We start from the raw sequence: 26505 nt of genomic DNA, 5'->3' as shown, positions 1-26505 counted from the left end.
CTGTCCCCTAGTCCTTGCCCCTGGGCTGGTGTGCCCCTTTAGTGTCATTTTGTTTTATGGGCCTGTCTAATCTTTGGCTGAAGGGTGCACCTCAGGAGTGACTTCATTACTGAGCTAAAAGGCTGTCCGGGGGCTGCACTCTTAGAGTTTCTCCAGTCTCTCTCAGGCCAGTAAGTCTGGTCTTTTTTTGTGAGTTAGAATTTTGTCGTAGTTTTTTATCCAGCTCTGTCCAGGACCCTCTATTGTGATCCCTGTCAGAACAGTCGGTGGTGGTAGCTGGGCACCATCTAGTTGGCTGGACTCAGACTGGTGGAGGCTGTGGTAGTTGTGGTCCATTAGTCCACTGGAATAATCTTTCGCTTGTGTTTTTGGTTTTCTTCATTCTCCATTGCTCCCGATGGGGTGAGACCAGTGGAGTTTCTTAGATGGCCACTCACAAGCTTTTAAGACTGCAGATACTACTCGCCAAAGTAGAATGTAGAACATTTTCTTTACAAACTGTGCTATGCCAGTTGAGCTAGATGTTCCGCTTGACCATGGTCTTGTGGAACTCCATTTGTTTGTAAAATGGCAGCAAGGTCATAGTGACCAATGGTGTGAGACTGGGTGGGTAAGCTTGGATGGGGGCTGGAAAGTTGAATGGGGCTAGGCTTAAGATGGGCCCTGCCCACTGTGTGTCGAGCCTGCACTTAATCCTGAAGATGGTGGGGGAGACCTTGAACAGTACAAGTAAAATACTGAAAAGTCTTATCAGAGCTCTGTTTTTTAAAGTATCTTGAGTTGATGAGGAACAGTTGCAGACTAAATCAGATGGCAGAGTTAGATGCTGCATGACTTGAATTCAGAGGATGTGGCTATGAGACCACCCCATTTATTTTCTATAAAGGAAAGAAATTGAGGGGGAGGGAGTTCCTGGGATTGTCCTGGAGAGAATCAATTTCTTGTCCTGGTTTAAAATGTCTGATCAATAACTTGCTCAGTCTGCTTTAGATCGTAGTGCTGGTTCTGGGAAGATAGGGCTGTTTCCTCAATGGTAAATGCCATCCGGGAGGCAGCACGGCGTCCGATGCTCCGGAGTCTGAGTCAGAGTGACAAGCACCAGCTGTGCACTTGCCATTTTACACCTGGCCCTGCTCGTTCACTGAATGATCTAGTCAGTGATCTAGTCTAGACGAGGTCAGGTTCACAGGCTTTGGGGTTGGCCGCAGGTGAATTACAGCCCTACCACTTACTAACTCTGACTTTTTGTCAATTGCTTTTGTCAGTTTCCTCACCTGGAAAATAAATTAGTAATAATCTCACAGTGAGAATCAGATGAGGTAATGTGGATAAATGTCTAGCTCACCAGGATCTCTGAGTAAGCAGATCTGTTGGCCTTTACGTTTGTGAATCTCTCTAAATTGTATTCCCTAATCTAATATGGGAATACCAACAATCCTTTTATAAGGTTAGGAGTCCCTGTGTGCTGCAGATTGTTAATGTGCTCAGCTGCTAACCTAAAGGTTGGAGGTTCGAGCCTCCTGAGAGGTGCCTTGGAAGAAAGGCCTGGCTATCTACTTCTGAAAAATCAGCCATTGAAAACCTTGTGCAGCACAGTTCTACTCTGACACACATGGGGTTGCCAAGGGTCCGAATCAGCTCAACGGCAACTGGTTTGGTTTTGATTTCTTATAGGTTGTTTTAAAGCCTTGGGCAAAATATGGATATTCAATAAATGTTCATCATTTTGAGTGTAGCATCTGGCAGTGCTTTCACTTACTGATATAATTGTTATGATTTCCAGTGAATCTTTTCTGCTTCCTTTTGAAAAGTTAAGTTTCTGGATATGCCTTTCTTTGAGTTTTACTAACATCACAATCCAGGAGTGTCTGACTTGTTCCCACTAGAGGAATATTTACAGAAAGCAGTTGGCAAATTGTTTTAGTTCCAGCTCTGGCTCTGAACAAGGTATGGCCCTGGGCCCAATCTTGTGCTTGCCATCACTCCTAAAAATGTTAGACTGAAAGATACTTTACATCTTAAAATTTTTCCAATTTCTATTGCTAGGGAAAATAAGGTTGTTATTTTATGCATATTTTGTAACCACTTGAAGGTGTGAAAGTATAAAACACTTGTGGATGAGAACCTGAAACCAAACCCATTGCCGTGGAGTTGATTCCGACTCATAGCGACCCTATAGGACAGACTAGAACAGCTCCATAGGGTTTCCAAGGAGCAGCTGGTGGATTCGAACTGCGAACCATCTGGTTAACAGCATGAGCTCTTAACCACTGCACCATCAGGGCTCCTTTGTGGGTGAGAAGAAAATATAAAAAGCTTTCATTCAGTAGTAATTATCAACTAAAACTTAGGTTTAAGGTGAGGACTGAACTTTTGGTTTCATTTTCCTGGCTTCTTCTTGTTCAATGAGAACAATTCTAGGGAATTCGCTGTAACGGTCCATTTCATCCAGTTGTATATTTCCGCTGGTGTTCTCTTACCTGGCACCGGATGTGGAGAGGTGTAGACCCTTTTCAGAAAGCCCAGCATTTTAGGCAAAGGGAGATCATTCTCACCTGGCCAACAGCCACAATGACGCTTTGACCAGCACTAGAAACAACATCCAGGAGCCCTGGTGGCACCATGGTTAAGCACTCACTGCCAATCAAAAGGTCGGCGGTTCGAACCCACCAGCTGCTCCATGAGAGAAAGATGTGACAATCTACTTCTGGAAAGATTTACAGCCTTGGAAACCATGTGAGGCAGTTCTGTGCTGTCCTGTAGGGTCACTATGTGTTGGAACCTACTCGACGGCAGTGGATTTGGGTGACAGACAATGTTCAGGTTTTCCTTTTCCAGGGGAGTGTTTCTTTCCTTGGGAGATAGCCCTCATCTTCTAGTATTATAGAAAAAGCAAGGAGACAGATTAAAAACTCATTGGAAGTACAGTTAGTCTTCCCAACAACCTCTTATGGGAAGCCTTAACCTGATGATTAGAGTTATTCAGAGAGATTTGACAGGCAAGAGTTGTCAATGTGTTTTCAAGTCATTAGAATAATCTTGATAGTTTGACGGGGAAGGTTTTGTAGTGATTTTTACTTTGGGGTAATTTCTTTAGGCATAATCACCTGGGGAGTGGTGGAAAGCTGGTCTGAGTCTCTCCTTCAGACTTAGTCAGCCAGTGTCTGGGGCCAGGGCCCAGGAATTGGTGCTTTCCAGAAGCTCTCAGGTGGTTCTGATGATCAGCCTGGGGTGGGAGCTCCCAAAAGTTTCCCCTTAGTCAGGCTTTATTTACACTAAACAATTTTATTTCTTCAAATATCAGGGTAGTCAGAATGGGTGATGCTTTTGTGCCCCCTTTTTATAAAAAAAAAAAAGAAAGTGTTCCATAATAACAATCCACAGAGGAAGAGATGTTCTTTCATTGAGCTTAAATCAGCTTTTTCAGCTGGTGTCAATTAGAATTAGTAACTTGCTTTTTGGCAGTTTAAACATAAAAAGCAAAACTGATCCTATGATATATTGTAGGGAGATTTTCTAATCATGAATAAGCTCAGAAAGAACGGAAACATAAGTGCGCATGGTGGTTCCTTCACAATCGTACCCTTCTTGCATCCCCACTGCATTGTAGAATTCTGTGCTTGCCGCTGACAACACATTTTCCAATTTCTTTAGCACAGCGGCAAGTCTTTGTTTTGTATTGTACATACAGAGCAGTTTCCTATTCTGACCTTTCATCTTTCTTCCCTCTCTGGCTAAAACATTCTTTTCATGAAGGGTGGCTTGACACCTTTGAGAACCTGCCAACTTTGGTTCATGTGGTAATTTGAGCAGACACGTTGCCAGTGAGCCAATTGGGATATTTTTGTCTGTCCCTTTCCTATTTCTCCAGCACATTCAAGGAAAAGCATTAATTTTAATTGGAGTTAGGCACTAATTATCTAATACCTCATTTTGCCTTTTGCAGGTACAGGATTATCATGGGCATCAAGTATGTGACCCTTACGCTTGGCTTGAAGACCCGGACAGTGAACAGACAAAGGTACTTTTGTGTTACAATTAAAGTCAGCCTTCGTAGCTAATGCCAAAGCCTAGACATCAGTAATTACAGCTTTTCCTCCCTGATGGCTTTCTGTATTTTCTGTCGTGGGATAGTGAGCATGCCTATTGGTAAACTTTTTGCCAAATGATTCATTGGAAAAAGTGAAAACATTGTCACAGTTAAGATCAAGTAACTTTTGAATAAAGTTTGTGGTTTATAGTAAGACTGATGGACCAACGCTTTGAAATAAAAATATTTGAAATGAAAACAGAGTTTTACCAAAGAAAAATGAAAACCTAGAGAAAAATAATATGAAGGGAAAAAATTGCCTGATTTTTTTTTTCCCCCCAAAGGAGAGACAACCTTGTATACTAAACAAATATGAGGTCTTGAAAACTGAATGCTGGTCCTAGATTACTTATTGATTTTAAAACAACAGCCATAAAACAAAAACTAAATGATACATACAAGAGCATTTTTGTATTTTATAGAAGTAGGAGCTGGGATGAGAATTTTCTGCTCTGTCTAAAAACATAAAGCGTTCCTGTTCTTTTGGAGACATATGGGATTTTGACGGCCCAGCTTTCATTAAAGCTACCTCTAAGTGCCATCTCCTATGGATTTTTTTCTGTCCTTGGAGTACTGGGACTTGTCATTTATGTGTATTTTATGTGGTTAATTAACTTTCCTTGGTGGGGGAATAGTATTTCTCAAATCCATTTCAAGTTTTTTGACTTTTTTTATATAATCGTACTTGCATATTAGTACATAAGAGCATGTGTTTAGAGAGCTTCTAATATGCTTACTGTTCCAGAAGTTTGTTTGAGCTTCTTTAGAATACCAGAATGCATTTCCCATTTAAAAGAATTGAAAAGTTAAATGCATTCTGAGTAGTTTTCCAGGCCAGACTCCAAAAGCTTATGTCTTAGCTCCTCCTGTAACTTGTGGTCCCTGGTTACCATATATACTGATGTTTCTGTTAAGAACTAAATTCAGATTTCCAACTTAAAATGCCAGGAAAGCATCCCCTCCTGATGTAGAGCTGGCAGTAGAATTAGAACTCTTCCCTTTCCTTGACCCCTCCACTTCCTGATTGGTGGGATTATAGATTTCACCACCTTCATGTCCATGGGAAAGAACCTGACAGAGAGTGAGTAGGGTGAAGAGTTTAGTCAGGGCTCATGATAGATGGAGGAGGAAGAGGAGAAGGAAGTGGAGGCAGAGGAGGTTGCCTTTGCTTCAGTAAATCCCAGGTTATCCCTTTCTTCTTCTTTCATTCCCGTGCACTATCTTGGCCTGCTTTCCTTTCTACCATCCTCACCTGTTCTTTGTGACTAGAGTTTCTCTTCTCACCTGCCCACTGCACAGGGTTTTTAGCTTCTTGCCTATCTTTTGTCCTTGAAGTCAACACACTGCCATTTGGAGATTTGCTCATGGTGTTTACTTCTCTCTATAATCCTACTTTTTCTCCCTTTCTCAGTTCCCATTAAGAAAGACAAAGTTTTCATGGGTAAACATGATTCGTATTTGGGTTTTCATTTTTCTTTTATGAAGCATCAGGTTAGGAGTGAATAGGTAGAGATTCCAGAAGGAAAAACAGATGGGTATCTCTAGGGGTAGGCAGAGGCTCCAGCTCTGCAGATAAGGCCAGGAGGAATAGAAAGCAGGTGTGGGCTGCCTTCTCTCTTCCACTCTGACACAGTGACTTCAATCATCCAGCATTGGGCTGAGCTGAGATAGGGATTAAGCCTGGAGGGGGAGAGCCACAGGCAGCTGCATAAGCTGTATGGATGGAAAGTACCAGAGAAGGGAATGGAATTCCTTTGCATCTCTTGGAAAACTGTCCCCGGGGACTGTCTCGATGATTACTTTGTCTGAGGTATTGAGTACAACCTGGATTTCCTTAGCCTTTATTGGTGATTATCTGAGTGATTCAGCAATGTCAGAACAACCCAGTGTTTGTTTATGTATTAACGAATGGACACTTGGCTGTTCCTTAATTGAGAGTGACTGGTCCCATGGATGACAGGTCATTGATTAGTCGATGTCAAGCTTGCAGTTAGTGGATGCATCGTTGCTAATTAGTGATCACGCAGTCAGCACTTGATAGAAGCTAATGACATTGGAGTGCACACTATTATTTTCATGGTGTACATTTACTGGATGCTTACTCTATGCCAGGCACTTACCTAGACTTTGCCTATGCTAACTCATTCTCAGACTCTGAAATAGATGTTTTGATTTTCCCTACTTTACAGATGAAGAAATTGAGGCTTTGAGTGATTAAGTAACTTGACCAAGCACACTCAGCTAGTAAGTATGGAGCTGGGAGTACAACTCAGGTAGCCCAGGTGGTTATCAATCTCACAAAAAAAAAAGAAGACAGACAGACTGTGGGTGTAACAGCTTTGGGGATGCAAGCTGTAGGACTTTATTCATGTCTGTGCTTGCTGTGGAATCCCTGGGTGGTGCAGTTAACACATTCTGCTGCCAACCGAAAGGTTGATAGTTTGAGTCCACCCAGAGGCACTTCAGAAGAAAGTCCTGGTGATCTACTTCCAAAAATCAGCCATTAAAACCCCGATGGAGCACAGTTCTACTCTGACACACATGGGGTCACCAGGAGTCGGAATAGACTCCAGGGCAACTGGTAACTGGTACAAGTGCTTTCTGTGTGACACTTCAGGCCCTCATGCATGGACCCTGGGCTGACCCCTCCCCCCCACTCCCACCCCAACCGGTTGAGACAAGATTCCTCAGTTGTCAGAGGAGGTGTTCAGTTTATACCTCCTCTCTGCATGCTCGAACCACTTCTTTCTCACTCTCTAAACGGGCTCGTTATTGACGTGGGCCAGTATATCATCTGGGATTTGTATATAAATAGATAGATATATAAATAGATTTGTTCTCAGAGTGAAAAGGTAAGAGTGTGTGTTTTTCTGATGAGAAGAAATGCAGCATGAACGTTTTCTATTATAGTCATAAGCGTATGTACAAAGGTGTAGTCATACCTTGGTGTAATGAGGAGAATCTTCATGTAACCTTCAAGAACAAAGGAAAATTTGCTGGTTACAGTGTTAATAAAAACAAGACAGAATTGAAGACCATTTGTAGCTTTTCTATACTAAGATCTGAAATACTCTCAGTTGGTCTTTGAATCTAGTATTTAATTTTGGCTGTGCAGTTCTGACAGTGCCAGTTAAAGACTTTATCTTTACAAAGGAATATTAGAGTAGACTTGTAACTTAGAAAAATCTCAGAAACTGGGGTGAGAGAGAGTGGAATCTGAGTGAGTGCTTTCAAGCTGTAAAGGCCTATGTAACCCTATTCTGTAGCAAATGTTCCAGATTGTAGAAGATCACATGCAACTCAATTCTCTGGATTCTCTGAAGCAAATCCAACTCGATATGAAAACTTAGCAGAGATGCTTTGTAAAGAGGAAACAATAGACTAGCACTGCCAATAGGTGTATAAGACAAGCCACATATGTAATTTTAAAGGTTCTACATTTAAAAAAAAAAAAAAGAAACAGGTGAAATTAATTTGTAATAGTATATTTCATTTAACTCAGTATACTTAAAATATATCATCTGAGCCTGTCATCAACATAAAATATCGTTAAGATATTTTACATTTTAATTTTCATACTAAGTTTTAGAAATCCAGTGTGTGTTTTATACTTACAGCACCTGTCAAGTCAGACTACCCACGTTTTAGGTGCTCAAAAGCCGCATGTGGTAGTGGTTACTATATAAGACCATAAGAGATTCAAACGAACCTTTCTTGTGATTATAGATGTAAAAAATATAAATGAATGTTAGCCAATAAAAAAGTAAAATTTATCACAGGAATTTCAGAACAGTTCATGTTCATATATTAATAGGATACATTGTTGTTATTGTTAGTTGCTGTCAATTCATTTCCAACTCTTTGCAAACCCTTGTGTGCAGAGTAGAACTGCTCCATGGGGTTTTCAGAACTGTGATTTTTGGAGGCAGATCACTAGGCCTGTCTTCCAAGGTACTTCTGGGTGTGTTCAAACCACCGACTTTTTGGCTAGTGGTCAAGCACTTAACCGTTTGTGCCACTCAGGGACTCTTAATAGGATAAATAAACGAAAACTTTTTGCCGTCGAGTTGATTCTGACTCATAGAGACCCTATAGGATAAATAAAGCTATGTAATTATCCAAATTGATATTAAAAAAGAAAGAAAAATGTAAAACCTAAGTAGAAATAATTCCTTGACAAGATGACAAATATCATTCGAAGCAACAACTTACACACTAGACTAGAATGTTCTCAGTTGCTACTACTTTTATGATTTGTAAATCTCTGACCAATGCAATAAAACATGAACCAAAATTTGGTAGAGGAAAAAAACAAAATTATTATTAATTGTAAGTTATATTATTATGTATCTAGAACTGAAGGAAAACAACTGAACCCTTATTAAAATTAATGAGTTCAGTAAAGAGGTCAAGTACAAAATAAATATAAAATCAGTGGCATCCCTATATACCATCAATGATGAAGAGAAACCCATTTGGTAGCAACAACTAAAAGCAAATTAGCTGAGAATGAAGAAGAGATTCCAAGGCTACTGGGAGAATAATAATGTCACTCTTAGAAATAGGTGTAGAAAAGGGCCAGTTTGGGGCATTGCTTATAATAGTGAAAATTTGGAACTAATCTCTATTTTCAACAATAGTGATATGATTAAGTAGAATGTAGTGAATCCGCTTGATGCAGTCTTTAAAAATAATGGATTAAAATGATGGATTATAAAGATTGCTTACTAACATGAAAAAGAGTTTATGGTAGAATTTTAAGTGAGAGAAAGGATGCAAGATCACCATGCTCCAAATGATTACAACTTCAAGAAACACCTTTGTAAAAACTATTTTGGAAATTCTGCGTAGATACACAAACTAAATAAATAAAATAAACAAATACAAATAAATAAAACAAAAACAAAAATAAATAAATACAGGTAAAGGAGAAGCTCTTGGTAAAAGTGTCATACTGCTTGAAGTTTCTGAACCATTGTGAACCCTCGCTGGTGTGAAAGGGACGTCAGGGTAACCATGGAAGTTTTCAGCAAGGAGTGCCAAAGAGGAGGGTTTGTAGTTATTGAAAACAGTTGTGAAGACTAGATAATAATGTGCGCAGGTCCCAACAGCCAGTTGACCCACGCTCAACGAGCATTTCCAGTTTGTCCTTTGCAAATTTTAGAGGGAAGCAAGCAGCAGTTTTGCCACACCTGACATTTTGACAGTGAGGTAACTAAGAACAAGGCTCTGCCCCTAGTATTCCCTGCCCACTGACGCTAACCTGTGCATGTGGTCGACTTCCTAATCTCTAACTTCCTAAACTCCCCTCTAATACCAGTTTTCTGTGGCAAACAAACAAGTGAAGTCAAAAGTTCCCACACTCTGCCTTAGCTCTTCTCAACCTCTCAGTCGGTCTCCCGGTCCCTCCATATGTGCCCAGCTCAAATCTTACTTTATTGTGAGCCATCTCCTTCTCTTCCTTGCCTGTCTATAACATATTCTCTGCATGTCCCTTGATGTAGCTAACCCTTCCCCCTTTGTCACCCCTCCAATAACATCTCCCATCAATATAAACTGTTCTCTTTGAGATCAGCTGTGGCCCAGTTCAGAGATGTTAGAAAATCACCGTATATTCTTTTTAGTTTCTTTATGGCTTTTGCAGTTGACCACTGGCTCTTTCTGGAAATGCTCCCTTCCAACATCTGTAATACTTTTTTGCTTTTCCTTTAAGCCCTTTGCTTCTGCCATTGTTGTAAATGCATGTTACCCTTGCTTCTTTTACCAAGCCCAGCCCCTCTTGGGATTTCTCTTTTTTCTTGGAGGTCTCCTCCATTCCTACTGCTTTGATAGTCAGCTCCGGGGCATGATGCTGGCATCAAGATGTCGAGGCCTGACTTCTCATTTTCCAGGGCCCCAGAACTGCTTAGCTTGTCAGTTAAGAATACGCTTGGTCTGGCTCCACCAGCCTTTCCATTTTTATCTCCATTACTCTCACTTCAGGCACCTCATGCTCCAGTCGAGCTGTGCTGCTCATTGTCCTCCCAGTTTTACTTCATGTGTTTTCTTGCCTGTGTGCCTTTCCTGTCCTTCAGTTCCTTCTCAAAGTAATAATAACAGCTTTAGTAACTTTGTTTCCTATTATGCAGCACTGCACTAAGTGCTTTACATATGTTACATCTTTTATGTCTTGGGATAACTGTGAGGTAGGTGCAGTTGGTATTCCGACTTTATAGATGGTGAAACAGGCTTAGAGGTTAATGTGCTGTACAACACCTAGCTCATGGGTTTTCTATATAACAATGGAATGGAAAGTGACTAGCTTATAATTTCACTATATTTGTTTCAATGTACAGTCTACATGCTTTCAGATTTTATTCTTTTACCACAAAAGGGTAGAGTGCCAGGAAGGTAGAGGAGGAAACTGCAACGATTTAGATCTGTCCAGAGAATAGTTGGGAGCGTCTTACTATGGAAGCCAGTGAGAGAGAGCGATGCAGAACTGGAAGGATTTCGGTCCTGGGTGAAGCCGTGGAACCTGGAATCTGTGTACCAGCCTGACCCAGAATTAAATGGATGAGCTGCTTTCCTTGAAACCATAAAGGGGAAAAGTCTAGGAAATGTAACAATTGGAAGCAGTAGTCAATTCTGGGTGGTGTGAGTAGGAATGGTTCATTTTCTTTGTATTATACCCCTCTGTGATTTTAAATTTTTTCAAAAATAATTTCAAAAAAATACTTTTTGAGAAAAACTAATTGGTACCATGGAATTTGTCTGAAAACATGCTCCTTCATTTAAAAGGCTATTTAGCCATTTTAACCAAAAAGTTATTAAAACAAATATTTCTTAGACAGTTTATGGTTTAAATTTATGTGTTAGAGTAGACCTTAATGAGCATGTGTCTTCCAATTCTAGAATTCCCCAAATTAGACAGCACTCTAACTTATTACAGCATAAAAATCCCAAAAAGGAAAGAAACAGCTACTTAAATTCTAAACCTTTATAACATGAATTTGTAAATAATTGAATACTCATAACACAGCAGCCAAATAAATGAAGCCAGTCATTAAAAAAAGTATATACTGGATGATTCCATTTATATAAAGTTCTGGAATAGGCAGAACTAATCTGTGGTGATGGAAATCAGATCAGTGGCCGCATGGAGGAGGGGGATTGACTGGGAAGGGCATGAGAAAACTTTCTGGGGCGATGGAGATGTTCTATGTAACAAGAGGGGTGTAGGTCACACAAGCGTGTGCATTTGTCAAAACTGATCCTACAGTGCCCTTAACATCTATGCATTTTACAGTAGTAAATTATACTTCAAGTACAAAAAAGAAAATTAAACTAATTTTACAGTGGCCTTTGAGGTTTGAATTTAGAGGGCTGGACTGTGTCTGTGGATATAAAATCTGAGGCTTCTACAGTATGCTAGAAAACCACTGGAATATATTGTGTTTAATCATTTATTGAGCCAACAGCTCAATCTTGTTTTGACCTGAGGACTGTTCTGGTCTGCTTCTTGTGAGCTGTGGCCCTGGTTTCTATCACCCTATATGTGCTGTAAAGAGCCCTGGTGGCTCTGTGGTTAAGCAGCTTGGTTAAGCAGAGGCACCTTTGGAAGAAAGGCCTAGCAATCTACTTTCTGAAAAATCAGCCATTGAAAACCCTATGCAGCACAGTTCTCCTTTGGCCCACTTGGGGTCACCATGAGTTGGAATTGACTCAGTGTTAACTGGTTTTATATGTGCTGCTGGGCTCTGAAGAGACCTGCCATGAGCTGATGGGGCCCTGGAAGCCACTTTTCGGGATCATTCCCAGGTACAGGGAGAAGCCTCTTCCTTGGGCCTCTGTCACTGAGCCCAGGTCACATATTTAGGGAAGGGATTAGGAGAAGGCCCCCAGACTGAAGGCGAGGTGGACAGCTTCCCCTTCTGTGTGGGGCCAGAATGTGTGCTCTCCGAAGGGTATGTATTAGAAACAATACATTTTGAACAGTATACAATAAAGCTTTTAAACCCCACTCATGCATTGCTTTATTACTTCTGCCGATTCCTCACAGATGGTGGCCAAGTACATTGCAGAACTGGAATTTGCCTCCTGGAGCCTCAGTTTCTTCATCTATAGATAAGGAGGAAGATAGGTAACTGATGAGGCAGGTGGTGTTGTGTTGAGTCCCTCCTTTACTCAGTGGCTTCAACCTGCTCTGCTTCCTCCATTCCTTATTCCGTGACTGGTTGTGACCTGCCCTCCCTCATCTAGAAGCACAGAGAACAGTCGGTCATCCATCTTTCTTTCTTCCCAAAAGTCAGAAGACGCAAATTGTACTCTTCCATTTTCTTGTAGTAAGACTTTAGCAAGCCACCTAACCCGAACTGCAGAGTCTTCATCTATAAAATGAATAAAATCATACTCAACTCACCTAGCTCCAAGGTTGTAATGAGAAAATGTATGAAAAATTCATTTTTTGTACATGGCAAAGCTCTTTATTACATTTTAATAAATGTAAGCTCTTTGCTTATATTGTGAGGCAGCAGTGCTCTCACTCAGAGCACTATGAGAATGCTAAATTTTTGTTTTTCCCTGTCCTCTTTGCCCATTGTGAGACTATCAGTCCACATTGCACCCACTGCCCTCCTTCCTGACTGTGATAAATTCTTTACTTCTCCGGACTTGATTTTCCAATGCCAACAACTAGATATAAGCAGTGTTCTTATAACCTCTTGAGAAGTCTCCTCATCTCATCCCATCTTATTGTGGCTTCAGCCTCTTAGCTGAATATTCCAGGAGATGCTACCGAGTTACTGAGAGGAAGAGACACAGAAAGGAAGAATTTATACTTTTCAAGGGATAGCTGCCTTAATTGTAATTAATTATCAAGTCTGGCTTTCACAGAAGCTCTCTCTCCTGGAGCTTTGCAACATGAGCTAATCAGATGTAGACTATCAGCTGCGTGTATCTAATAACTTTTTTTTTCTGAGAGCTGCTGTAGGCAAAATGAGAGTGACAACAGCTACTCAAATGCATTGGGATACAGACATTCCAACTCTAGTCTTCTAATTGTTTAGTCAGACGGTTGAGCTTTAAAGACGCGTCTCTTTTTATTCGCATCGACAAAACTAAGCAGAATTTTCCTATTGAATGCTGAATTCTTCACAAAAAGATACTTATATTCTGAACATTTGAGTTTCAATGGAACTGTGTCTTCTAAGTGTGGCTTCATGGTGCTAAAGTGCGATTAAACTAGGCCAAAGTTTACCTTAAACCTGTTTGGTAGCATCCCTGTTAATTGGTGCCTTGTGAACCTCCCTGGCAAAGCTGGCCTGTGAAATGTCCTTCCACCCATTCATTAATGTTTCATGTAAGGACCTGGATTGAGAAATACTACTGTATGTTACTCCTTCTGAAAATGAGAATTGCTTTAAGTAATTACATTACCACATATTACCTCAACCTCTAAGACTTTTCAGGTCTTAAAGTCTTGCCACCTCCTATAGGAATGTTTAGCTTTATAGTTTGTAAACATCTCATAAATTCATAATTGAAATGCACCTTTAGGGAACGACTTCCTTTTGATCTCTAGATGGAATAATTGTCAACAGTATGAGGGAGTCTGTTACTTGGCTACCCTTCTTTTCTAAGCACTGCTTTCCGTTTTCTTTTTCTCTTCTTTTTTTATCCCCCCTCTTGTCTTCTATAACAGCTACAATTTTTGATGCAAGCAACAGAAACTGATTCTGGCCAAGGTAGGCAAATAGGGACTTAATGACAAAGCTCTGAGGGCAGCTCCTGGGATGGACTCAAGGACTAGACGTGATCAGGCAGGAATCAGGTAGTTCTAGGTCTCTGTGGCGGGAATTTCCATTTTCCACCCAGCAGTGATCTCCGATCATTCGACCCTCTGTCAAGTGATGGAGTTCCAGGAGAGAGAATCTTGACTGGTCAAGCTCCGCCATGTGTTCACCCCTTGGCTATACTGCAGCACTGACAGGAAGGATTTGATGGTAGCCCCGAGACCTTCTTTGCCTTCTGTAATGGCAGGACAGCTACCTGTGGTTACCATCCAACTAAGAAGGGAGGGAGAATGGATGCTGGCTGCCCAAAATGCCAAAGGTCCACTGTGGTTTCATTCTCTCTCCATATGGGCTCCATTTTCCTCTCCCTCCCCTTCCTGCCCTCGCCTATTATAAGTTTACCTGTTCCTTCCTGTGCCAAGTGTCAGGTTAAGTATGTCTGTCATAAGCAAGACAGATATGGCCCTGCTGCGTGGAATTTACATTCTCGCTGGAGAGGACCAGAGATTGGAGATGGCCAGGCCACTTAACCTTTGAGTTGCTAGAGGTCACGTCCAAAAAGGAGTCTGAGCCCCATCTTGGGTAGAGGCTAGGACTCCAGCCCCATTTGTTTACTGCCAGAGGAGACTCCATTTAGAAAGCCCGTTGCCGTCGAGTCAGTTCCGACTCATAGCGACCCTGTAGGACAGAGTAGAACTGCCCCATAGGGTTTCCAAGGGGAAGCTGTTGGATTCGAACTGCCCACTTTTTGGTTAGCAGCTGACCTCTTAACCACTGTTCCACCAGGGCTCCCCATTTAGAAAAGCAGACTGTAAATAACTGATGAAATGCATGAAGTACTCGTCTACAGTTAACACTGATAATTTTCCCTGTCAACAGTATTCAGCTTTGGTTTCAATCATCTATAGTTTCTCTATGGTAAATACTAACATCTGATATGGTATCTTTGGGGAAACAGTTGGTAAAGAACTAACAACTGAAAAACTAAGATAACTCTTGAGTTCTCCCAACCTCTTTTTCCTGTGGCTTTTTTTTTTTTTCCCCAGTTGTTGTTCATACTTAGGTTCACTACCCTATTCTGCCACATCCCAGGAAGAAAGCTCTCAGTCTTAAAAATCACCTGGGGCTATTAAAAAGACAAATTACCAGGCTCCACTTCTGGAGTATCTGATTTCAGTAGAAATCTGTTTCCCGAGCACCCCAGGTAATTCTTCGTTGTTGGTGTTAGGTGCCGTTGAGTTGATTCCAACTCATACAGAGCCCATGTGATAGAGTAGAACTGCCACTTAGGGTTTTCTAGGTTGTAATCTTTATGGGACAGATCACCAGGTCTTTGTCCCACGGGACAGCTGAACACTTAACCATTGCGACACCAGGGCTCCTTAAAAACCAAAAAAGCCGTTGCCATCAAGTCAATTCTGACTCATAGCAACCCTATAGGACAGAGTAGAACTACCCCATAGAGTTTCCAAGGAGCGGCTGGTGGATTTGAACTGCCGGCCTTCTGGTTAACAGCTGAACACATAACCACTGCACCACCAGGGCTTCAAAGTAATTCTTAAATCCAAAAAGTTTAGGAAAACTACCCTGGAGAATGCTTAGAGATCATTTTAAAGAAAAACCAGGCCAATTGTCATCAAGTCAGTGTGTTTTAGAGTAGACCTGCTCTCCATAGGGTTTTCAATGACTGATTTTTTGGAAGTAGATTGCCAGGCCTTTCTTCTAAGGCACCTCCTGGTAGAGTCAAGCCTCCAATCTTTAAGTTAGTAGCCGAGTGCTTAACCATTTGTGCCACCCAGGGACACCCTTAGACATGATTACTGTTGTGTTGTTAGGTACTGCCAAGTCGATTTTCAACTCATGGCAACCCCATGTGATAGGGTAGAACTGGCCTACAGTGTTTTCTTGGCTATAACTTTTACAGAAGCAGATCGCCAGGTCTTTCTCCCACAGAGTAGCTAAGTAGGTTAGAACCTCCAGTCTTTTGGTTAGCAGCCAAGCACTTAACCATGTGCCACCTGGGTTCCATTAGACATGATTATTGTTGTGTGCTGTTAAGTCGATTCTGACACATAGTGACCATGTAGGACAGAGTAGAACTGCCCCATAAGTTTTCCTAGACTGTACATCTCTATGGGAGCAGATCACTGGGTGTTTTGCGGAGCTGCTGGTGGGTTCGAACCACCGACCTTTCAGTTAGCAGTTGAGCGCTTTAACCATTGTGCCATTAGGACTGCTATAAATTTAGAAGGACCAGACCCTAATAAATTTCTACCAGAATTTTGTTTATTTCTATGTTTGTTTTGGGGACTACACAAACTGATTCTAAAGTTTATTTACAAAAATATATGAAAAGCCAGGAAAATTCTGGAAAACTGCCATGCCAGATATTAAGCATATTTGAGAACAGGATTTGGATCTAAGCTCAAAATGAAGGTTTCTGCTCCCTTCCCCCTTGATTAACAATAACTAGCCCCAGAGGTACCAAGTTGATTTACCTGTCCTACAGGCAGGTGGAATGAGACGGGCTGGGCTTCTAGAAGGCCCCACCTGATCTGTTGATTATGTGCAGCTGGAAGTTGACAGTGAGCCTTCCGTACCTGAAAGCAGATGGGCCCACTGTGGGTTTTTAAGGTTAAAAGAGAAGAGAATCAGCTCTTGCTGTTTGGATTAGATATTCCTCCTCCTTGGGAATGAGTAGGGGTTTATGGGGCCAGGAAGGGAAAAGTGTCTCACTTAGTTGAGGTTAATGGCATTGTAGTCACAACTGTGACCTGAACAAGCGTTTCTGCTTGGAGTTTGAGGCCTCCTTTATTGTCGAACGTACATTTTTATACATGTTCATTGAGTGCTGGAAAATAAGGGGCAGTCAATTTCTTTTGTTTTTTTAATAGATTCCTCTTTAGCCTTGTAAAGTACATTATTCAAATCTTTGATAGTCTCAGTTTCTAGATGTTTCCTGGAGCGACCACATCCAATTCTGTTTGGCATGACCTGCCTCCAGTTCTCTATGTGACTCTCCGGCCCTCCTGGTGCTGAGTCCTGCGGCCTCAGGGATGGGCTTTGCCACCTCCTGGCTTCTTTTTTTATGGGAGAGCCATTTCCAAATGCTCTTACTATCCCAGCAGTGAGAGGGGACCCAAGTGTGCCTCCGCTCTGGCCTCCAGGATGCTCTTAGCCATTCACGCCAGGCTGAGGTTGTGGGTTTCTGCCATGCGTTTCTGTGACACCAACTACTTTCTGCAGAAGCCCCTAAGAGTTTCTTTAAGTCCGATACATACCATTTGCAGCAGAAACTTCTCAAAGTTTGTGGGATGTAGACAGTGGTATCCCTAGTTTTAGTTGGTATTTGGGAAAAGTGGAGGTTGATACCCGTGTCTGAGTCAGTCTTCTACCTAGAGGTCCCTCCTGTGCATCCCACCAACCCCAACCTACCCACGCTATCCTAGGTGGTTTCCCCTTCATTTGTTCTCCTGTAGCACTTCTTTATCCCCGTTTCATCCTTTTAATCTCCCCGGCGCACATTGTGCTATTTTGTATAAATATCTATTTAATGAGTAACTGCATGCATCATTTTTATTCATTTGTGTAGGAATGGTACTTGTAAAAGGACTTGAGGTCTTTCATAGAGTAAAATACAGTACATGTGAGAACAACTTGAAAAAATTCTTTCTTCTAAGACTGATTTCTTCTTCTGGCAGTCCACGATATATTCAGTGTTCTTTGCCAACACCACAATTCAAGTGTATCAGTTCTTTTGTCTTCCTTTTTCTAATAGAAGAAGGATACAAGAAGGATTTTTTAGTTTTGGGTGGCTACTCTCTGCTATGAAAATGTGTTCAGATTCATCAACAGATATGAAGTGTAAGCTATCGATCCTCTTTAGAGGCTCAGCTGCGTGTGCCACTAATGGGCTTTCACGTTTCCATAATTTTCATAACATCCTGCCTGGGCTGTAACTGAGGGGGCTGAGACTCCTTAGGAACAAAGAGAACTGGAATTCTCCCCACCCTGCTTCCTTATCATCGTGCAAATCCTCCAGTGTTTTCTTGTTTTTCTTTTTGCTTATCTCTTTTCTCTCTCCCAAATTTGTTCTGATTTGTAGGCCAAGAAGCTATTAAATCTATATATGTCCTGGGTAAAATATCAGAAATGTTACTGGCATTCTGTGGAACCCTAAATTTAACAAAGCCTCTATACAGAAGATTTACCACCCCCCTTCATGAACAAGATTTGCCCAGGTTATTAAGATGTGTATCATGAAAGAACTTGAGAATTTCAGGAATTTGAATACTGTTTGGTTTTGTGTCTAGTATTTGACTTGGAAGGGTACAGTCTTTAAATAATTGACTAACATCTGTGGGGTGGGAGGTGACAAAATTGGATGCAATAATCCTAGAATTATTAGTAGCATTATTATGCCTGGTATAATGGTTTTGTGAAAATTTTACATGAGAAAAGCCAGTGTGTCTGTTTTAGCATGAGATGGATTCTGTTTTAGTACTTACGATTGTACCATGAGAGATCTAAAAGAACTGAAGCAAAATAAACATTTGGAGGACACGGTTCTACTTTTACAGGGAAAATAACCTGAGTGATCTATAGGGCAACCTGTGACCCTCGGACCCACCACGGGCCTCCCAAAGCCAGAATAAGGCTTAAGTACAACCTAATACAATTGTAAATCAGAAGAACTAAGGAAATGAAGTCTTTAGAATGATCTCCTTAGATAATCCTCCAATCTAAAGAAGGGGCCAGCCACAACCCTCAGCATGCTGAGGTCTCAGGGTGGAAACCCCAAGTGGCTAGAATGTTCTGATGAGCCTTCTTGGGAAACAGCCATCCAGTCTGCAAACTAATGTGCACTCTGCCCATTTTCTCTGTCTCCACTCCCATCACAATGGGTGTGTTCTTATTCCATTCAAAAGTCAGTTGTTGTGCTGTGGCTTCCAGCCCCTCTCATGTTTTAAGACCTCCACTCATATAGCTACTGGCTTTGCCTTGTATTTCACAGTTATCTCCCTCAGCTGGGTCATTCTCATCATCCTCTCGTCTACTTTTGCTTTACCATATTCTTCCTAAAGCCATGAGTCTGCTTATATTTCTCTTCTGTGTTAAAGAAAGAGTAGCCTATGCTCACTGTGTCCATTTCCTCACCTCTCATCCACTCTTGACCCTACTTGCATGTGGCATTTAAACCAGCACGCTCTTTGACAAAGGCACCAACAATTTTCATATCCAATGTTCTTTGTCCTCATCTTACACACTTCGCATTAGCACACAGTTTACTTCTCTCTTCTTCTGGGAACATTTCTTTCCTGGCTCCTCAGATATCACATATTTCCAATTTTTCTTCAAACTACTGGCCACTCTTTCTGAGGCTTCTTATCTTGCTCCTTTTCTTCTCTTCAACCCTGTATTAGTTATCTATTGCTGTGTTAACACAAACTTAGCAGCTTAAAACAACACACATTTATTGTTGTGCAGTTTCTGTGAGTCAGGAGTCTGGGTACGGCTTAGCTGGGTCCTCGGCTTAGGGTCTCACAGGCTGCCAGCAAGGGATTAGCTGGGCTACATTCTCATGTGGAGGCTCAACTGGGGAAGAATCTGCTCCCAAGCTTACTCAACATATTGGCAGAATTTATCTTTTTGTAGCTGTAGGACTGAGTACCCCAGCCTCTTGATGACTCTTGGCTGAAGGCTACCCTCAGCTCCTTGCTATGTGGGCCTCCCAACATGGCCACTTACTTCTTCGAAGTTAGCTACAGAGAGAATTTCTAGAGTGAGTCTGACACCACTAAGCATATTGTTTTGGTTAGAAACAAGTCACAGGTCCTGCCTGCAATCAAGGAGAGAGGGTTATATGATGCTGTGAATACCAGATAGCAGAGATCAAGGGAACCACCCTAGACTGTCCACCACAAACCCCAAATGTTGGAGTGCCCAGGGCTTGGACTTGAGCTCTCTTCTCAATCTAACACTGTTTTCCTATAGGCTGTCTCATCTACGCTCATAGCTTAAAACATTATCCATATGATGAGGACCATCAGATTGCCAACCCTGACTTTTCTGGTTTCCTGTATCCCATGCTTGTCTGACTTTCAAGTTCCAAATGGAACTGTTTATTTCCTTCTTCCCTTAACCCTTATACAAACTTATTCCTTCCCATTTATTTCCCATGCTGATAAATGGCATAAACATTTTTCTAGTGCAAGCAAAAACTTAAGAATCTTCTTGTATACTTCCTTTTACCTTACTCCCTACATTTACTCAGTCAATAAGCCTTTTTGATCAATTCTACCTTGAAAATATACCTTGAACACATTGCTCTCTCTCTTTTTTCCCCTTAATTAAAGATAATATGAACTTATTAATTTTTAAGAGGCACAAATAGTGGGTTACATTAACGGAATAAGCTTAAAGGCCCAATACATAGTTTCAAATTTTAAAACCCCCAATGTCTACAACCACGTAGATACTTGGAATTTAATAATGATCAAATATACAATTTCTGAAATATCACAAAGTCTAAATTAACAGAGACTGTATTTTCAAATATATTTTAAATGTTGAAGTCAGGGCTAAGGCCTCACCACACTCTGCCTAGACTTTTCCTTCATGTAATTAAAGCATCCATTAGTTTCTCAGTATCCCTACTGCCACAACCACGGCATTGTCTCACACCTGGACCACTGCCCCAAACTCCTAACTGGCCTCCCTGCTGCCACTTTTGCTCCGCTACAGTCCATTCTCTCTTCAAAGCAAAAGTAGCTTTTTAAAAAGGTAAATCAGATTATATAACTATCTCCTTACCCAGTCATCACTTATTTGCACTTAAATTAAAATAAAAATTCAAATTTCTTATCTGCCCAGCAAGTGCCAGGGCACTTATCTAGCTCCTGTCTTATTCTCCAACCTTAGCTGGTGCTTCCTCTTTCACTCATTCCCAGCCACACTAACCTTACTCTTCTTCATACCTGTGGGGCCCCTACCCCCACCACAGCCCTTGCATTTGCTGTTCCCTCTGTCTGGAACACTCTTCCCCCCATCACTGTATGGCTGTTCCCTCTCAGCTCTCAGACCTCAATTCAGAGCATCTGCAGAAGGGCCTTCCCTGCCCACCCTACCTGAAGTAAGTACTCAGTGCTTTCCACCATCTGTGGGGAATGACCTGTTTTTTCATTTCCAAACCATTGTGGATTGATATTTTAGTAAAATACAACAAAAATGTCATGACCATGTCAAATTGCTATAAAAGTTTTAAATACCCCCTCTCCATGTTGGCATGGATTTTTGTCTTGGTCTTGTCACCCCTCTATCCACGATGCCAAGATCAATGTCTAACATACACTGAAAAGAAAAAAAAAACCCATTGCCGTTGAGTCGAGTCCGACTCAGAGCAACCCTATAGGACAGAGTGGAACTGCCCCATAAGGTTTCCAAGGAGCGGCTGGTGGATTTGAACTGTCACTCTTTTGGTTAGCAGCCATATCTCTTAACCACTGTGCCACCAGGGCTCCAGCATACACTAGGCTCTTATTAAATCCTTGTTGATGCTCTCTAGCTACCTGATTTGCCTGTCCTGTCCAGCCCAAGCAGGAGAAAAATCACAGGAGACCCAGGTTGCCTCCCCTGCCCTCCCTGGGTAGAGGTTGCAATGATTGAAATAAAGTAGCAAACTTAAGCAGTGTTGCTCCCTCACTGCTAACCTTGACTAGGTGACTTTTAACACCACATGCCTCTGTTTCCATATATGGCATGCTTTTACCATCCCCGTGAAATGAGGTGATGCTCTTGGGCACACTTTGTGTTCTCCAAAGTGTTCTCGGTGATCTCTCAGGTATGTGGCGATTTTGTAACTAAAAAAACAAAAGCCATTTTCCTTGTTGACACTCTTTTTAATAAGGTGGAGTGAGGCCAGCAGACTTTTTGGGTAAAGGATCATATAGTAAATACTTCAGGCTTTGCCAGCCTCTACTGTTTTTTTACCCCAACCCTTTTTAAAAAAAATGTGAACACCATCTTATCGCAAGGGCCTTAGAAAAACAGACCAGGGAGAAGTTTGCTAATCCATAGCAGTAGATATTTGGAATTGTATTTCTTTGGAACTCAATAAATTTTACTTTCTGTTCAAATGAAATAAGAAATGTGATCCATGAATACTTTTTATTTTTCTTGAATTTGGCCTCTTGCAAAAACTGGTGTTCATCACTGTATTCATACTTTACACTCTTTCTTGCTTGTTTTCAAATGCATTATAAACTTATTCTGAGTTCTAGAACAGCTTCATTCTTGGCTCAAAATCATGGCTCTCCAGACCAGGGTTGGTAGTTCGTGTGTAGGGGAGCCCAAGGCATATGGCAGCCTGCCCATTTAAAGACCATTTTGAGCTTGGATGGGCTCTTAGACCTTGTTGATATATCCAGAAGTAGATGCTGATAATAATGAGTTTGTCTGCTCTGTAATTTTCTGAAGTTTTTCCCTGAGGCTCTACCTGTATGTAGACATCTGATTAAACCTTCGATTGAATTTAGAGCTGGTATAATTATTCATGTTTTATTTCTTACTAATAGCCACATGTGAATTACTATGAGGGCAAGTTTTTATAGTATTATAAACTTTCTGACTGCTTTGTTATAAATAAGTTGCTCTTGGATACAGCTGATCTTTTGTGAAAACAAACCCTATTCCTGCCTTTGCTGCCCGGATCTTGTGACTTTCTGCAGGCCATCTCTTGCCCTTCCTTATAAGCTATTGTTGTAGATATTTTTATTCAATGCTACCTTCTCCAATGTCAGTTTTTATATGGGCAGTCCCTGGGTTATGGACATCCAACTTAGGTGTACAACCTGTAGTTATGAACCAAACCCCGTAAAGCCTATTATATTAAAAATTCAAGCTACATACAATGGTTTGTAATAATAAATGAGCGCTACTTTGTGATGTGCATCGAAACATTATTATTATTACTGCATTATGTTCAAGATGTTTTAGTGTATCTGGAAGTGTTTCTTTAATGTTTTTTATGCATAGAAATGTACACTGTATAATAAGAAAAACATTTGACTAACTGACGTTAGATAGGAACCGTACCTGTTTCAACTTATGTACAAATTTGAACTTAAAGTCAGATGTAGGAGTGGAACTCATTCATAATCCAGGGACCATCTTTATTCCTTTGTTTTAAATTTTAGCAAAATCTCTGAATTGAAGTTGATGGGGGGGGTGGGTCTTAGAAAGATAAGTCAAAAACAAAATTGATACAGTAGTGCCTAGGTATCTAAAACTTTATTTCTTTAACTCTGACATCTTTTGGGATTATCTGCTGCTAGATAAGAAGCCTGGAACCTTGGCACTGTGTATATGTAGATTATTGACAGTGCAAGATCTGAGGGGCAGTATAGTGTGTTTGTTAAGAGCATAAATTTGGGCGCTAGCTCCGCCACTTACTGTGATGGGTAACTTTTTAACCACTCCGGGCCTCAGTTTCCCCATCTGTAAAGTTGGGCCAATAAAAGAACCTTCTCAATAGGATTATTGTGAGTTTTAAATGAGTTGATAGTTACCTAATACATAGTATGCATTAGTTGGATCAACAGTCAATGACCATGGAAGCAGTAGTCAAGAAATAAAATGGCGCATTACATTGAGCAAATCTGGTGCAAAAGACATTTTTAAAGTTTTAAAAGCAAAAATTTTACTTTGATGACTAAGGTACGCCTGATCCAAGCCATGGTTTTTTCACTTGCCTCATATGCATGCAAAAGCTGGACAGTGAAAACGGGAGACAGAGGAATTGATGCATTCTAGTTGTAGTGTTAGTGAAGAATATTGAATATACCATGGACTGCCGGAAGAAAAAGCAAATCAGTCTTAGAAGAAATACAATCAGAATGCTCCTTAGAAGTGAGGACGGCAAGACTTCAGCTCACTTACTTTGGACATGTCATCAGGAAAGACCAATCGCTAGAAAAGGACATCGTGTTTGGTAAAGTCGAGGGTCAGCAAAAACAAGAGAAACCCTCCATGAGATAGATTAACATGGTGGCTGCAACAGTGGACTCAAACATACCAACTATTGTGAGGATGACACAGGACCGGGCAGTGTTTTGCTCTGTAGTATATAAGGTTGCAATGTGTTGGAGCTGACTCTATGTCAACTAACAAGGAGAAGAAGCATTATTAGTTATTGTTATTTATTGAAAGAAAGTGTGCTTTGATGATAGATATTAATAGATAATGTTCCACATGAAAATTTTATATTTGACTTGCTCTGTCCATTTTGATTTTCTCTACAGGCTTTCGTGGAGGCGCAGAACAAGATCACTGTGCCATTTCTTGAGCAGTGCCCTATTAGAGGTTTATACAAAGAGAGAATGACAGAACTGTATGACTATCCCAAGTATAGCTGCCACTTCAAGAAAGGAAAACGGTATGTGAGATTGTTTTCATTTAATTTCGTTTTACTTTTTAATTGAATGCTTTCTTTAATTATAAAATATAAATTCTAAATTACTGATATAGAGGAGATATGTCCTATGAAGAAATCTAGATCTGTAACATATCATGTTATGGCTAGTAATTGGTGAGATGAGATGATTCATAGACAGCAATGGAGATGTGTTTGCCTCTAAAATTAATTATATCTGGCTTACACTGCTTGAAAATATTTCATTATATGTATTTCTTCCATCCAAGAATGGAAATGGGCCAGGAGATGGCTTCTATGAATTGACCTCTTGTTCGTCTCCCTTTAACATCCACTTAAACATTTTTTCTTTTTCCTTTTTTAAAATCTCTTTGGAGCCACCATCACAGATTTGCATCAGAATGTCACAGATTGCTGAACACAGGGGTCAGCAAAGTAGGGTCTGCAGGTCAAACCCTGCCCTCCGCCTATTTTTATAAATAAAGCTTTATTGGAACATAGCCACGCTTATTTGTTTACAGTTTGTCCGTGGCTGCTTTCGTGCTACAATGGCAGGTTTGAGTAGTTGCAACAAAGGTTGTATGACCTTCAAACCCTAAAATATTTGCGATCTGGCCTTTTTCAGAAAAAGTTTGCTAGCCCTTGCCCTAGTAGCCTGTCTAAGGAGGGGAACCAGCATTTTATTTTAGAAAATTTGCTTTCTTCATCATGTAAAAGAAAAAGTTAATGCTTTCTTTGAATATCAGGTTTAATTTTAGCAACTAAAAACTCATTGCCCCATAGCATTTCCAAGGAGAGGCTGGTGGATTCGAACTGCCAACCTTTTGGTTTGCAGCCAAGCTCTTAACCACTGCGCCAGTAAAACAAACAAACAAAAAAAACCAAACCCGTTACTGTTGAGTTGATTCCGACTCATAGCGACCCTGTAGGACAGGGTAGAGCTGCCCCATAGGGTTTCCAAGGATTGCCTGGTGGATTCAAACTGCCGATCTTTTGGTTAGCAGCCGTAGCTCTTAACCACTGTGCCACCAGGGTTTTATGCACTAATAAAGTAGCCTTGAATTGTCTTTATTTAGCTAATGTGTATAATTAACATAAATTATTTAATACAGAAGGCAAATCAGGTAGCAAACTGTAGGTACCTTGTTCCCTAGGAACAGGCAGATGAGAGGACCTTTACCCTAGTCCCCATGTCCCTGTCATCACCTGATTACAGTTGTAGCTTTGTGTGACTGTTACTTTCTTTTTACTTTTATGTATTTGGTTTTACTCCGTAGATAGAAAACTCCACAGCTAAATAAAGACCATCTCTTTCCCCCAGGTATTTTTATTTCTACAATACAGGTTTACAGAACCAACGAGTATTATATGTCCAGGATTCTTTAGAGAGCGAGGCCAGAGTCTTCCTTGACCCCAACATCCTCTCTGATGATGGCACAGTGGCTCTCCGAGGTGAGTGTTACACACCAGGCCCACAGGAAGTCCTGAGGCCGTCCTTCGCAGCTCTGAAGTTGGGGCAGCTGCCTCACCTCTGAAATGCCGATGGGGTATGGGCCATATTGTAGAACAGATGCACTTGCAGGATCAGGAAAGCTAGTTTTTGCAGAGTATATTTAGAACACATGAATAGTTATATTCCTCTTTTCCATTCTGATGACATGAAGCAGAACTGGAGAATAATTCACACTGGACCGAAATTAGCTTCTAGGGCTTCTGGTATCTTGAAGTCTCATCATCGTTTTCTATAATGTTCCTGAGCTCTATCTGTGACTGAGAGGAAAAAAATCCTCTTATGTAAGAAATTTAAGCTGTACAAATGATGTTCCAACTATAAATATAAAACAGGAAAAGAATATTTATGAGATCTATTTTCCTGCCAAGAAAAAAAAAAGTAATGAGATTTTTTGAAAGTCTAGTTAGTCGTCAGTATGTTAGAATTAAAAGTAAAAAAAACAGAAACAGACCTGTGGAAACTGGACAGCTTGGTACCCTGTCCCCTGAAGATGCAGATTTAAAAACTCAGTCAGTTTTGTCTGCAGTTGCTGTACGTCTCCTAAATAACTGTTATTAGAGATAACCTCCTCCACAGGCCATAGAGAAGATTACCCCAGGCTGGACCATAAGCATCAGTTCTAGGATAAGGTAGTCAGTTATCCTCTGGTTCTGTGGTTTAATAATTGCACGCTTTGAGAATTATTTCTTCATAACATTTT

At 40.9% G+C, this 26505-nt stretch overlaps 1 protein-coding gene across 3 annotated transcripts in view; it reads left to right on the top strand.

Moving 5' to 3' along the window:
* The window catches only part of PREP (prolyl endopeptidase), a 130527-nt gene that overhangs the window by 3002 nt on the left and 101020 nt on the right, over positions 1-26505 (top strand). For all 3 annotated transcript variants that reach the window (XM_004372429.2, XM_023727612.1, XM_023727614.1), the window contains exons 2-4: positions 3947-4021; positions 24162-24295; positions 25614-25744. In XM_004372429.2, the coding sequence (XP_004372486.1) occupies positions 3947-4021; positions 24162-24295; positions 25614-25744 (340 nt within the window). The remainder of the gene's footprint in view (positions 1-3946; positions 4022-24161; positions 24296-25613; positions 25745-26505) is intronic.

The sequence above is a fragment of the Trichechus manatus genome, unplaced genomic scaffold (assembly GCF_000243295.1).
Source record: "Trichechus manatus latirostris isolate Lorelei unplaced genomic scaffold, TriManLat1.0 scaffold00017, whole genome shotgun sequence".
In the NCBI taxonomy this organism is placed as follows: domain Eukaryota; kingdom Metazoa; phylum Chordata; class Mammalia; order Sirenia; family Trichechidae; genus Trichechus; species Trichechus manatus.
This window is presented reverse-complemented; position numbering and strand designations above follow the sequence as displayed.